Source organism: Macrobrachium rosenbergii, chromosome 17 (assembly GCF_040412425.1).
Source record: "Macrobrachium rosenbergii isolate ZJJX-2024 chromosome 17, ASM4041242v1, whole genome shotgun sequence".
Classification (NCBI taxonomy): domain Eukaryota; kingdom Metazoa; phylum Arthropoda; class Malacostraca; order Decapoda; family Palaemonidae; genus Macrobrachium; species Macrobrachium rosenbergii.
This window is the reverse complement of record NC_089757.1, coordinates 17565389-17580942: the sequence shown is the minus strand read 5'-3', so window position 1 is coordinate 17580942 and position 15554 is coordinate 17565389. Positions and strand designations below refer to the sequence as shown.

The window sequence follows — 15554 nt, the reverse complement described above, 5'->3', positions numbered from 1 at the left end:
TCCAATGAAGTTTTGTTGTTGGAATCCACTGAATATAGCTTTTTCATATTTATTGTTGTGTCATTATCAGGCATCCTATTTTTTATGAAGTTGCTGCTTCACGTTTCAATGACTGATACCACAGTAGCTCTTTACTAATTGTAATCATTAGGTCATTTGCTTTAGAGTTAATTTATTTTGCAGCGCCCAAGGCATTAACTGGGTTTCTTTTTTTCAGTATTTCTGTGACAAGATAGATGACCCATTTGACATCTTGGCCTTTGATAATGCCACCGCTATGTCTTTTGAGAGAACAGATGTCCAAAATCATACCATAAAGGTTGATAATGAGAGTTTCAGTCAGCTGCTTCAGGAAATCCCAGAAGAAAGTGATTTCTTTAATTTACAAACGACTAACGTATGTCCACACCCAGCATACTACTCGTATTTCACCTTGTTGATACTATTAGCAGCTTCACTTTTAGCACAAGTAAGTACATTGTACTTTGTTTTAGGAAGAATCCAACCGTTTACTTACAGCTTTCAAACATCTGTTGACTGTAAACAAGCTGTTTGTCAACGGAATTTATTACCATTTTTGCTCTAACTAAAGATACAGAATCATTCGCTTGATATTTTTTTACAGAACATGATATTTTGCATTCCGTAGACAGGATAACAAAATTAAAAAAAAAAAACAGATTATGACTATTTTCATCCAAAGCATCGTATATGGAATTCATAAGAATTATTTTTTATTTAGAATCAAATGTACGTGTTAAGATATTATTTTGTTGAAATTTCTCTGTTTATTGCAGACATATGGAAATTTAAAGTTGAAATTGTGTAAGCTGTATGGGTTTACATTTGTTTAATACTGGGGGTTGAAATAATTATCTTATGGGATCCCTGTGTCCTCAGGAGACAGTTTAAATAATGTGTGATGTAAGTGAAGATAACAGTACTGTACTGTGATGTGTAAGACCAGTAGGTTAGAGTGTTATATATTAAGTAATGCTGTTACACAGCATTACTTCTAACCTTAAGATAATCGTCATGCTATTTATTGAGCTGCAATGTTAGTTGATGTTTGCATTTTCACAGGTAAGCTACATGATAAAGAGTCTGGTAATGATTGCAGTAGTTGGTCTACAGTGCACCATGAACTTGCTCATAATGAAGCATGCTCTGGAAACTGCCGAGGACTGGTCTGAATATGATAAGAAGAGGTGAGTTTCAGTATCTGCTTCTCTGCTCAACTTTGCAAGAATAGTTGCAGCCTGCTCCCTTAGAATAATTAGGAAATTATTGTCTGAGTTTGAATATTATACATTGTTATTCAGTATTGCATATTTTTATAATTTAAGGTCATTTGAATTTTAGGACATATCCTTAAATAATGTTACCCGATCTTCTAAGACATAAAAGAATATATTGATATAACATCTCCAGCATTTTCTTCTTAACCTCATTGTATCATTAAGAGGGAAGCTTCCGCAGAAAAGAACGCACCAGATGAGAGAAAGAGAAATCAAAGAATGATAAATCAGAGAATCAAGCCATCTAGTATTTATTACATGCCATTAGGATTTTACATTGATATATGTGTGCTTTTTCAGGATGGTGAAGGATCATACTAGTTTGTCAGTTGAGCTCTGCATGATCACAATTCTTCTCATGATACTAAATAGGGAGGTGAGTACATTCACTTAGGTTTTTGTAAGATTAGTAGGTAACTGACAATGCATTTTTACGTCAAGGAGCTAAGAAACAGATTTGGTATATTACTTACCCCCTTAGAATTTGCGAGCAGTCTTTCTTATGCTGGTACTTGCCAAGTCTACATTCCAGATAATCTGACTTGTATAGATACTTGGCAGAGATTCTTCATTTGCAAGTTGGGTTCTTGTATGAGTGCTCATCAATTTTCCATTTGCTAGTAATTATTGAGAGAGCAGATTTTAGAGTTTTTTTTTTGTATACCAGGTTTGTATTTGTTAATAGTCTTATATATGATAATGTATAGATAATTCTTTATTGGAGTATCTTCAGACTTCAAGCCTATCTTTGCCTGTTATAACTATTTTCTTAATCATTTTTACTTCAGCTTTTCCCATTATGGTTTTAACTTATGGAATGAGTTATCTCTGCTTTGTGTTATGCACTGGACAGAGGAGACTAGTGAGAACTCATTTCATGTGTAATCCCATTACCGGGAAAACTAAAGTAAAAACGATTATGGTGATAATGATAGACAAATGAAACCGTAAAAGACAAGTCAAACTTTAAAAGTCCAAAGTTATTCCAATTGAAGTTATTTACCTGTCAGTGTATAAATATAATGTATGGTGGGTCAAAAGTGCATAATTTGAAACTAACAATTTTAATATGCAAAATATTATTGATAGATTTCTTGATTTTCGGCATCACGTTTTTTAATATTGTATTTAAAGAAAAAACAATAAATATATGATTAGTTTCACGAGAAGTTGTTCTGAAGTAAGAGTTGAGAATTAGAGCAAAATTAAGGTAAAAGAAGTTAGACATCAAAGGAGGGAGAGACCAGTGGGTGGATGAAAAAGTACTTCCTACTGAGGAATCAGACAGTAACTTCTGATCATTTAGCCTGCAATTACTTTTGTTTCGATTTCTACTCTAACAACTGCACTTACTAATAATATGCCTTGTTTTCACCTTCTCAAGACTGAGAAGACATCTCGCGTGTTATACCTGTGGCGACGTGAAGTGGAGGAACAGCGAGAAAGGGCTGCAGATATCCGGCAGAGGAATGAAGCACTAGTGTATAATATTCTGCCGCAACATGTTGCAACGCACTTTATGGGAATCAGGAGAAAGAAACATGAAGAGCTGTACTCACAGAGCTACGATGAAATCGGAGTTCTTTTCGCTTCAATGCCGAATTTTGGAGGTGTGTATTTTGTTGCCCAAAAATGAAAACATCCTATTTATTTCATAGTGTATTTCAATAACGAACAATGTTCTACTAATTTCTTCATTTCTGTTGTGCTTACTAAAGCGAAAGAGGTCATTTTCATACAGACTAATTTTTAGTAGTGATCATTTGTTTTAGATATGTTAACTATGTTAATAAGATATCGATGCGTTACACGTCTTAAAATGTTTCATTGTGTGACTTCCATTTAATCTGAGTACAATTTTCGTTCTACAAAACCTGTCATTGCTTGATTATTACCATGAAGCTTTTCATGTACAATACTTCTGTCCTAAAATAAGATTCGCTTTACTTAGATATTTATATTAAGAAGACAAGGTGGTGATTCTTGTGCTCATGACATTGTTTGTTATTTGCTTGCAGATTTTTACTCTGAGGAATCAGTGAACAATCAGGGCCTGGAATGCCTGCGCTTTCTCAATGAAGTTATATCTGATTTTGATGGTGTAAGTATTACTGTAAAATTTAGCAGGATTAAATCACTAAGGCTAGCGGATCCAAATACCTGGGCAGTCGTGAAAAAATAATGACAAAATGATAATATTGAAGATTTAGATAATAACATAAATGAGAAATATAAAAATTAAGAAAATGGGAAAAATATTTATAGAAATAATAAAATTTTGAAAAAATAGTAACTATTATATATGTGTATATATATATACATATATATAATAAATGAAAATTGGTGGGCCCCCATAAAATTTTTCTGATCCCCTTATATATCATTCAATATACAGTACAGTTTGACATTTATATACTTATATTTTTGTCTTTATTATTCAAATATCTGTCAAAACGTAAAATAAATAAATAAAAAATCCCCATATATCATTCCTAAGTTTATATTTGTCTGTATTATTCAAATATCTTTTACTGTTCTTACAAAGTTCAGAGTACATATGCTTTTACTATGTACAGAATATATATATATATATATATATATATATATATATATATATATATATATATATATGTATGTGTTTATGAATAATGTATATATACATATATATATGTATGTCTGTATATGTATACATATATATCTATATGTATATATATACATATATATCTGCATATATAATTATGTGTGTGTGTATGTATATATATATGTATATATATATATATATATATATATATATATATATATATATATACAGTACTGTATATATATAAAAGCTATAGAATACCAAGAGTACAAATCATCTATTCGTTGTTGCAAAAATAAAACAGTGTTAGTTAAGCTTATTCTCTTAAGACAGCTGAGATTATGTGATAAATGTTTAGAGAAGACAAAGAAAGCATTCATTATTTGGATAGAAGACGTGGACAGAAAACAGTACCTTGGAATGAATAATACAGATTCCGGAATCAGGTGAGATTTAACAATGTTAAGATTAATTTAGAATCTGTGTCTGCTGGTGAAGATGTCGCTTTCAGTTTTCAGGCAGATTTTTTCCAGAAAGTTGATTGATGAGAAAGGGTACTTCGGAGAACAAATTATTAATTGTAGTGAAATAGAATTGTTCTGGAGGGGGGGAGTTGAATCATACATTAATAAAAGTGCAGACTACTGAATGACAGAATAATTCTGGTACTTTGTGGCATGTGGCAAGAGTGTGGTCATGATCAAGCCAGGATTCATGTGCGGAGTGAAGAACCCTAGAAACTTGAATACAGAGTCAAAAACCATGTACCCACTTCTTGGGAACAATATAAAAACACGGGTTGCCGCCATTCTTTTTCTAAATGATTTCATCAATGTTTCGTCCCCAGCTTAAAGAAAAATACTTAACACCGAAACCATCAACACCAATTACCCTTGTATACGGGGTTCCAGTTGTATCTCTGTTACCTTTTCCTTGATACTGCCTCACAGAGAATACTTTCATAGTACAGTATACTGCAGAAATTTGCCTAATTTCGGCATTACAAATGTGATGTTGGGTGCATAAAGCATTGACGATGTATGTTACAGAGTATTTACTTTTTTGTACTCTTCTTCTGGGTAATTTCATTAGGCAGAGTAGAAATGTCAAGAGATTTAAACCTAATCATTTTGATTAGTTGGTCTTTGAACTCGTGCAAATATTTTAATTCAATGAAATGTCTGCCAAAACAAACATTGAAAACTCAATATATTTATTTTATACTGTAGAACCATTTAAAAATACTCAAAAGTAGGGCATTGCAAGAAATGGAGAATTGAAGAAACAGAATCACAGTATGAACTACAAGAGAAACTTTCATTTGTATAGAACATTCCTAATGCGCAACAGAACATTTAGAGATGTAAATATGCGTTTAATTCCCACATCTTGCAACATAACATTTTACCACGTCCTGTTGCTGTTGTAGTTATACACTAATAGTTTAATTTTATCACTGTATTTTTACAGCTTCTGGAGTTGCCTCAGTTCCACGACATCATCAAAATCAAAACCATTGGATCAACTTACATGGCTGCTAGCGGACTTAATCCTTCTCGACAAGTTAAGGTTATTTAAAATGTGGACTCTTTTTATTGGTATCAAAATTAATTCGACAAATAGTGTTGGCAAGTCCTGTGAGAGTTAAGAATGATAACTCTATTCATAATAAATTAGTGTTACACTTTTCCTCTACTTATCAATTTCTCTTGAAAGCATCCACTTTACTTCTTGATTTTATGTAATAATAAGTTATAAAATTTGGTATTTGCATTACAGTTTTTACCAGTCTTTGTTTTGGAACTAATGTGCAATATTTTATTTTTTCATCGTAGGAAGATGACCCTGTAAAGGTTCGTTGGGCACATCTAGCGCTCCTTGTTGACTTCGCCTTTGAATTGGTGAGGGCTCTTCAGTCTATCAACGAACAGTCATTCAATCATTTTGTTCTTAGAATGGGTAAGTGAAATTGGTCTCCATATTACTGTCTAAGATTTATATGCATGTAGAAGATGAGAGAGATGCTTTAGTCATTAAAAACCAGGGTGTTTCAATGTAATCGTAACACTTTTAATGTGTTTAAGTTTTGCTTTTCAGTTCATTGCTGCTGAAACTATGCTGGTAGCATACATCATTACCATTCTTTTAACAGGAATCAACCATGGACCTATAACAGCTGGAGTGATTGGTGCAAGGAAACCACACTATGATATCTGGGGAAACACTGTCAATGTGGCATCTCGTATGGAATCAACAGGAAAAGCTGGATGTATACAAGTAGGTACCATGTCGCCTATTCCCATAAAAAAAAATCAGTCCACTCTTTTTCAGTTGACTAAATGCCTTGGTTTAACATTAAATGCTATACCTCTTCAGTAATATATTTTGTTTTTAAAGCCATGTGTTTAAGTTATGTTACTTCTTTTATTCTCTTGTGTACATAATCTAGCATTGCATTTGCAATGCTACATTATCTAGCATTGCATTGCATCTAGCATTTCTTGTTGCTGTATTTTACTAACTTATTCATTTATTTCAGGTAACAGAAGAGACGACCAAAATCCTGCAGCATTTTGGATATGTATTTGAACAAAGAGGCCTGATAGCTGTGAAAGGAAAAGGCGAATTAATGACGTACTACTTAGTGGGAAAAGCTGCGAGTCCTCAACAGGTCAATGGCGAGTCTTTAGATTACTCAAAGGCTGAGGACCAATCCCAGACTTGAAACTGAAATACACAATAAAGAGATATTTTTAGGAAAAGAGAAATATATGTTGACAATAAATCTATTTCTGCTAAAGAATATATATACATATATATAATTCCAAGCATTACAAGTATAAAGATGTTACTTCCAAGCCGTACTACTATTCATTTTCTTCCGCAACCCTTCAATTTCACCGAACAGAGTCGTATTTTGGGATGAAATGGGAGTTTGTAATGTGCTCTTAAGCATTGTGAAGAAATATGGAATGTGCAAGTTGGGCTGAGAGTAACACAACATTACTGTGTAGGCTAATGGAAAAGCTGTGTACTGAATTAAAAGTTATTTTTACAATCATGTAGTTTTCATTAACGCCACAGTTTATACTGCAAATGCAACACCCAAGATTTTTCCCAGCATGGCAAACTTAGGTGGTGAATGCTTTAGCATGTATTCACCTCATTGTATTCTTTTCTTCAAGAGATACCCTACCATTATACCTTTCATGACTAAATACTAATGTAGTATATACTGTAGTGTCATAGGGTCTTTTGTGAACTCAAATGCAAGTGGTATTACAGTGTATTTTGTCTTGGGCTAAATGGAGAAGGCTACAAAGGACTGTAGAGAGGGAGACCCGTGGGGGTGCTATTGCCATATGACCTAGAGTTGACAGCAGAATCAATGGAAAGAGTTCTATAATTATTTAAAGACTAGCTACGCCATCAGCTGTCTTTTAGAGCAGGCAAGAGGCACATCCACAATGCAGGAGCTTAAAAATGCAGGACCTTGAAGAGACCAGTGCCTCCAAACACATCGCCCCCGTTTTCTTCAGACGTTACTTCATCACTTCGTATACCTTCGTATAACGTCTTCGTAAATTCTTTAAGATATCAGGATCCTGTGAAGCCGTCTTCAGCTCCTATCAGATCAGTTTTCCCCGAAGAAATCTTCAAAGCCTTTCGTCCCCAGGAAGGACCAAATCCCATTCCTTCTCCATAAAAAAATCCAAAGGCTTCAGAGCCTGGGGATCGTCTTGAAGCCTTCGGAAGCCCTAAAAGCCTCTCGAATTCATCTCCAAGAAGGTGGTCTTATTCATCTCCAAGAACGCGGGCTTCCCCAAAGAAATCCTCGAAGCCCTTCATCTCCATGAAATTCTGTTCTTTAGTATTTTACAAGAAATCCAAAGGCCACAGAGCCTGTAGATTGTCTTGAAGCCTTCGAAAGCCCCAGAAGCCTCCGGAATTCCCATATTCCCAACTGTCACCCCTGGGAGGAGAAGATCCACGTGGAAATTATTATTATAGATAGATAAATGGATGGAACACTGGAATGGAGAAGAGAGGGCTGAAAATCCATGTTAGCATTGTAAAGCTTAGGTGAACAGAAATGAAAGAAAAGAAAAAAAAGTATAGTCATGTGAATGGCCTTATGGTTGTTGACGGTAAAGTAAGGGGTTGAGTTCAGTACTGTGTACTGGAAGTAATTGATAATTTCACACGAGGTGATTGGGATTGCAAAGTATACACTTGACTAACATTTTTTGGTGTCTTAAACTTACCAGAAGAGCACATGAAGTAGAAAGGGAAGTGGAGAACTACGTTCAGAACTTACAGGAGACAGAACATTCGTTACCTTGGTGAAATTGCAGGACTGTGAAGCAAATATTTAGAGGGCATTAAGAAAAAGTATAGTAAAAACCTGGATGAAGTAGACATAGATTGTTGGACTACTGGTAGGTAAAAATACCCGTAAGTAGACAGAGTTGGGACTTTTGATGCCTGCATAAGGACAGTTTTACTCTATGTTTTACCAGCAAAGATGATGTTGCAATTTGAAAGTGGTAGCTATACTGTAGACTGTAGAATGCTAAGATTAATAACAGAGTGCAGTGGGAAGATCATATTATGGCTTTAGAAAGCCATGAATGGATTTGTTCAGCAGTTGGAAAACTAGCTAACATCCATGGGCGCCCACACCATATTTTCCAGGGGTAGGGGGGGGCGGCAAATCTTAATACATGCATGGCTAGTTTCCGGTATCAAGCAGGCAAACACTTAAGACCCTTTGAACTAGCAGGTTAATTCCAAAAACAGTATCAGCGCCTGCATTTCTTTAATTAATAAAGCAATTTTATATAATATATATATATATATATATATATATATATATATATATATATATATATATATATAATTATATATATAAAATTTTCCAGGATTTAAAGGGTAGTTGGGGGCCAAGTGCCCCCTTGTCCCTCATGTGAGGTCGCCCATGCTAACATCAAGAAAAGATTGAGTTCGTTTGGACATGTGATGAAAAAAGATGAATAACAGTTAGTGAGAACAGCAGCAGATATGGAAATAACGAGATGAAGACTCAGAGGACGGCCGGGATATACGGAAAAGTATATAATAGAAGACCTAGACCAGACTGGAATTAGGGCGAGAATTGCGCATGAACGAGGAATGTAGGGAAACTGACTTCCCAAGCCCCTGAATGGGAAAGCTGATGTAGACATTAATTATGATATGATCATGCTGTATTTTATCAGTTTTATTAATCAAAGACAAGATTTGGAATAAGGAAAACATGATACAGAACTGAAAAGACACCGAAAATGAAATACCAAGCAGCTGCCATATTTCTGTACATAGAAAAGTAAGGATCAGATTCTGCCAAAATAAATAAATAAAGCAAAACTGAACTTGCATTTAAACAAAGTAATACCGCCGTGTCAGCTGTTAAGACTTGTCACTTTGTATATACACTCAACTTTTATTGGTCGTCGTATGTGTTTCTTCATTCACACAAGCATATATTTCACTTAACTGTATTTGCATGGTTGATAGTAATAACTAGTCCACATACGGAACTCATTTGTCAAAAGTAAAAGAAAAATGAGAACTTACAGTGATTAAATAGTCACCAGAAGATTGATGAATCATACTTTGACAGCAAGCTGAAACTGACGTCAGTGATCAGTCAGCGAATGTCTCTTCGGGAACAAGAGAACGAAAAACACTAGATGCAATACCCTTTATAATAGGCTACGTTATAGTTACTTTAAAACAGTTAAACCTAGCCTTCTAGGTCACAAAGGAGACATCATTAAGGCTTGGTCAAAGGACAGGGTTTTAAATGAGCCGTGACAATTGGAACAAGAAAAAGTCAAAGAAGTTGAACAGCCAGTTGGAAAGTGACCCAAGAAACAAGAAAAACCTGGAGCATTGCAGATGTATGTTGCCAAGGGCCTTTTGTATTGCCCACAGTGCTCCACATGAGATGCACTTTAGGCAGCAGCATCTTTCCATACAAGGTATTCCCTTGGAATGGAATGATGGTGGCCACAGAATAAATTGGACTTAAGCCAACACGGGATCTTGTACAATGTCGTCTCCAAAGTTTATTATTTTTCCTTATCTCTTACTTCGCTGCTTCTCCTTCATTAATTTGTTAACTAGAGTTCCAGCAGAGTTTAAAACTGCGTTGGTAAGTGATTTGTGATAGGGTGTGATGAAGATGATCTTACACACGTGAAACAAAGGATTTTTCTTAAATATTGTTACAAATCGTGTAATCAAATTAATGTAACTGATTCTAAGGTCCTTGTTATAACTGACATCGTCCCAAGTAAAAATGAGTTTTCTTACAGGTTAGTTTTACGCGGCTAAATGCAGTTTATCGGGTAAATCCTCGCTCTTTTTTGCGCTTCATTTCTTACACTACGAACTTCTATCGTGTTTTCTTAACTGTTGTAACACAACTTCGTGCTTCTGTTCTGTTATCATGGTGCAGTCACTTTCTGACTAAACATTTTTGGTATGTCAAGTTTATTACATTCGTCAATAAACATCAAGACTTGACCCTGTATTGGCATGTTTCCTGCCCGATCTAACAAGTCAGCGATATTGTGAAAACGGGCAAATCCCATTTTCCTGAGGACTGCTTTAACTCTCAATTTCAATTGTTTCTAAGCTAGAGACAGTTGATAAAAAAAAAAACACACACACACACACACCAGATATTAATACTCTAGCCGCAAGGTGTCAGCACTGGGGTCTGTAGGTGTTTCAGGATCATTGACTCTTTAGTCTGCCCTCTGCAGTCTGCACTTCGCCAGGTTGTTCTCGTCCTTGACTGTGTGCCGGCTCTACTACGTTCCTCCTGAGGTAATTTTGACCGCCCGCCTCGTACCTCATTCATGGTTTAAAGGTTAGGATAAATGAATACAGTTTGTTAGAAGTCACCTGAAGGAATAATAAAGTTTCTTAAACTATAATCGATGATCTGCACTGGATTCTTATATGAAAGATGAAGTGAACCTCATGAAGTATCATAATATTGAGTAGGCTACATTATTATAGATCAAACCTTTCCTAATGGCCTTTGTCTAAACGTAGCCTACAGTCGTCTTCATACCCTAGGCTACCATAGTTGTGTGTTTATCATAAGAGTTAATTATAAGGTAATTCAATTTAACTTGCAAAAACTCATGAAATAAATTGTGTAGGGTTTTTTTTATTTTGATTTTGATTTTCTATTTTTGTCCAAAGTGCATGGTCAATAACTTATTTCTAAGTATTAGCGAGTATGAGAGAGATTAGGGAGCCATATGTTCATGAAGGGCTTAGCTAAGGAAATCTATCATTAAAGGAACCATACTAACCCAACGCACCGTAACTTAACCTAATAGGCTGCGTTATTTAGCTGGGTGGTGGAGCCCTTGGTGAAGGAAACTTGACTTTTTACCAAAAGTTCTGCAACGCTGCACATGTGCAGTTGTAAAAATATAATCAGTTCTGAGGTTAGCTCAGGTTAATTACGATCGAGCAACAAAAATTAATAATTCTGGATAAGCAACCAAAGTAAATTTTCAAGGTAGTAACCCAACGCGGAGCTAATACAAAATTCTACCATATCTTAGGCCTAGCCTAGGTTTTAAATAGCCTAGCCTAACAAATGATGATTGTCAGTCTATTGTTGGGAAGTAAAGCAGTTGGGCCGTAACCTGTCCTGTCCCAGTCGGTGACTGGTGGGAGTCAGGCCACACAACTAAATCAAATTTTTACTTGGATAATGACATTTCAAGAGGGAGACATTTTAACCTAACCTTAACCTAGGACTCTGCACTGACATAGCCAGGGGGCTTCTCCCTCCTTGCACCCTTCCTTACATGCATAGCAGAACGACATTTATGTAATGTTCTTTTGTTAACCTAGGATGCTACTGCCATACAGTCCCAGTTCCAACTTTTTTTTTACTATTTCTTAGCTTTGGGCAAAATGTTAGAATTAGATTGTGTAAATAACTCAGCAGTCAGGTAAAAGTACTAAATAATAGCTCATATATGTTGTTAAAAATTAACTGAATGATTTCTTAGATTTTAAACAAAATTTATAGTACCATCTTAACGCTCTCACAGACATACGTTGAAATAACAAATGCAGGAACCAGTGGAATTAATGAGTTTTTTTTTTTCTTGTCAGTTTACAGTAAAGGTAGAATGCATGACATAGCCCTGTGGCCTGATCCCAAATCCCCACCTTAAAAGTTGCACTGGCTAGCAGAATTTAAGAGTTATGTTTTAACTTCAAAATCAAGGAAATACTTTTTACAGGGCCTTACGATTAGGCATTTAGCTTTCTTGTGCTGATTTCTGTGATTGTGTCAAATTGGCACCACAAAAGTAAAGGTCTTCTCAAGTGCTCTAGGAAGCCTCTTGACTCTTTCACATGGACCAAAGGGTAAATAGGGATCTTGATTGGCCTGTGTGCTCTTGCCACATCTGTGTGAGATGGGTGAAGGAAAACCAGGTGAATGCTGCAGGCAAGGGAAAGAGCCCTCTTGCTGTGAGTCCTTTTATACTCTATCACTATCAAATCAAAGGAACTGTTCTGACCAAGCATAATTATCACTGTCAAATCCAAGGCTCTGTTCTGACCAAGACCATTTATGTTTTGATATTGGCTGGTCTGTCTTATGGAGCTCTGTGGAGACCAGAAGGGTAACTCCACTGAGGACTCATTGTCTACCAAAAATAGGTTATTTAGGATGAATCTTGCCCACTGTTAAAGGTAGCTATGTCTTGGCACCAACAGATGCATCAAAATTCAAAGTATAGATTATTGCTTGGCTGACTGGATGACCGCCTAGTTTACCAGTTCTCCACCAGGTGTGTTTTGAATGTTTAATTCTTGACAGAATTCTCCTTCCCGCTGCAGAGGTTGGCGATTTGAACTTCATTGCTATGGCTGTTTGCTGCTCTCATGGTATTGTACATTTGTTTTTCCTAGTATGTCTTCCACAGGGAGTAGGCTAAGAATGTCAGGTTCTGCAGAAATGATTACTGTGTTAATAGGATGTTTAATTTTGAATTAGTCACACTGTTTTTGCTGGTTCTAGGTCAGCACACAGGTCTGCCTTTTCTCCTATTCATCACAAACCTATGACTTCAATTGTTTTTATTTAGTCTCCAGCTAGACCAATACCTAGGACTTCATCTTAAGTTCTGCCTTCTAATTCCCTTTTGGTTCAGGAAAAGTGTATTGAGAAGTTAGAACAGGATGTCAACCTGACTGTAGGGTCAGTCAAAAGTTTGGTGGAATGTATTTTAGAGAACAATTCCAAGTTCCCCAGTAGTGTGCAATCTTTTTTGCATTCCCCTTTGAAGGTGAGGTTTTGTGTGTCCTTGTCTTTGTAGCCTGAACTCAGGATTGCCAGGGAACCAGTTTAGGTCTCAAGATGACCTGATTCTGTGATTCCGTCACCTTGCTCTTGTTTACCACTTCCAATACCAGTTAGGTGCAGTTGCCTAAGGATTGTTGTTGGTAAATGCTAATCTTATTTTGACTACACCCTGAAGGGGTAGGCCTGTATAGTAATGATGTTACCACCAACAGGACTAACAGTATAGGCACAGACAGTGTTACTGAAAAAAACCTGTAGAGAGTTGTTCTTGTTTTGATGTTACAGTATGCTGAATCAATATCTTTTATTGTATTTTTATTCTATTCCTTGTCTGTCATCTTTCTTTTTGAAGTGCACATGCTCAATCTTTACTAACATTTTCTTCAGCTATCAGAGAGTCCCTTCCTTCCTCCACCACTACCGTTTTGCTTCTTAGTTCTATCTGTGTTACAGAATCGTCAGTTAATGCTAAGCCATATTCATTTCTAACAATTTGACTGTTTAAGGTTGTATGTTTTTGGAGTGGTATTAAGCCTTTCAAGACTATTTCAAGTGAGGCAGGGCTGAGAAGTGTTGCTAACACTTCATCTTCTCTTGCCCACCTGTGTTGTGTCATCTGAGGTGAGTTTGAAGCAGTCAGTGTTTTCTTCAGTTTCCCTTTCATAGGGCCAGACATTAAGCTTTAGGAGGAGTTTGATGTTGCCACAGACTCCCTCTGTGGTGGAGGAGTCTCCTTCCATTTTGTGGTGCTTGCTGGAAAGTTATGCTGTGCTTTATTCTCATTTAGTGGAGGAAAGAGGTTCTCCAGAGACTAGGTCTCTGATATCTTCAAACATTTCTGCTGCCATTAATTATTCAAAGAAATCCAGTTTTTCTCCTTTGATTAGAGCACACAACTTGATGAGATTTCTTGGGCTAAGGCATGCACAGTTTTAGGATGCCAGCATTTGATTTTGTTTTATGATTTCGCTGCTTAGTATGATTCTGAGGCATTACTGGTTCTAAAACCCTCTTTGGTGAGACGTTCAGTTTTCTTTGCCTGTCTCATTCTTTTGAAGAAGCATACTTTTGAGAATGACAGAGTGCTTTGGACATGCTGAGATGGAGTTTTTGTCCAGGTCTCTAGTTAGAGTTGTTGAAGTTCTATCTTTTGCCGAACTTTCGCTCACTACGATTGCCTCATCCATGCTCCAGCTTAGAGGGTTTGTGGTGCCAGCTGGAATTTAGAGTGGGAGGAGTCATTGGAGTTTTTTGTTCTCATGCTTATTCATTTGGTTTTGAAGAAGTGAGAACAATTATGCTCCTCCCTTTTGCCAAAGGTTTCTCCTGCACAGAAGTATGCAGTTTTCTGGTTTCTTCTTTGAGTTTCCTTCTCAGCCCAACTCTTTTAAGGTGAGAAGAGAGGATATATTTGTGCAGGATAGGGAATTTCTTTGATAATTTCCCAGGAGTGGAAAGGCCTGCCTCTTTACCCCCTTCATGCCCTTCTTTTCAAAGTATCGCCTCTTTCTCACAAGTGGTTTTTTTTTTTTTTTTTTTTTTTTTTTTTTTGTCTTCTGCTACCTTTCGAGGATCAGTTCTGCCCTTAGGAAAAGAATGCCATGTAGCAGGTATCAGTAATTCACCAGGATTTTACTATAGACTTGTTTGCAGTGGTATGAAGTAACCAGAGATTGGCACCCAGTGTTGTATGCATCAAGACTGAACAACTTTATTCATCTGTCCCCTTTCTCCATGGAATTTTTCAGCATTGTTCCAGTCACTTTCCAAATTTAGGATGCATTTTCCACCCACAATACCAATGATCCTCAGTTGCTCAATTTCCTTCAGTTTCTATTTTGGAAAGTGCAACAATTCTTTTGTTTCAGTCTGCATGCAGTGCCTCAAGTATATGAGGCTCATTAGTGCCTCAGGGGATGGTGTCACTACGGGCAACTGATTAATAGTTTAACCAACTCTTTTCAGTGGTATTCTGAAGGCCAAAAGATCTCTTTAACTTTGTCACAGATCACTGGGCATTAAGATTTCTGATAGTCTTTCTAACTATTCTTCCAGTCCATTTTGCTATCCTGAGGCAGGGTAGAATCTTCATTTAGCAGCTTTTCTGTCAGTGGACGAATAGACACTTCATACTACTATTGAATTTTAGTCTTTAGAGGAGGGACTCATGGCCTTATTGGAGAATATGTTGGAATAATCAGACACAATTACAGTGTAGTTTTGGCATAACAGCATTGGAAACTTAGGCAAAATGTTCAGCAATCTTTTCAGTGTGAGATCA

At 36.3% G+C, this 15554-nt stretch overlaps 1 protein-coding gene across 1 annotated transcript in view; it reads left to right on the top strand.

The window, feature by feature from the left end:
- The window catches only part of LOC136847761 (adenylate cyclase type 3-like), a 46791-nt gene extending 39854 nt beyond the window's left edge, over positions 1–6937 (top strand). Inside the window, exons 10-18 of the mRNA XM_067119644.1 lie at positions 218–469; positions 1084–1208; positions 1599–1674; positions 2683–2908; positions 3317–3399; positions 5350–5448; positions 5715–5838; positions 6032–6156; positions 6419–6937. Coding sequence (XP_066975745.1) covers positions 218–469; positions 1084–1208; positions 1599–1674; positions 2683–2908; positions 3317–3399; positions 5350–5448; positions 5715–5838; positions 6032–6156; positions 6419–6604 — 1296 coding nt within the window. The 3' untranslated portion in view covers positions 6605–6937. The remainder of the gene's footprint in view (positions 1–217; positions 470–1083; positions 1209–1598; positions 1675–2682; positions 2909–3316; positions 3400–5349; positions 5449–5714; positions 5839–6031; positions 6157–6418) is intronic.
- Positions 6938–15554: the final 8617 nt, after the last annotated feature.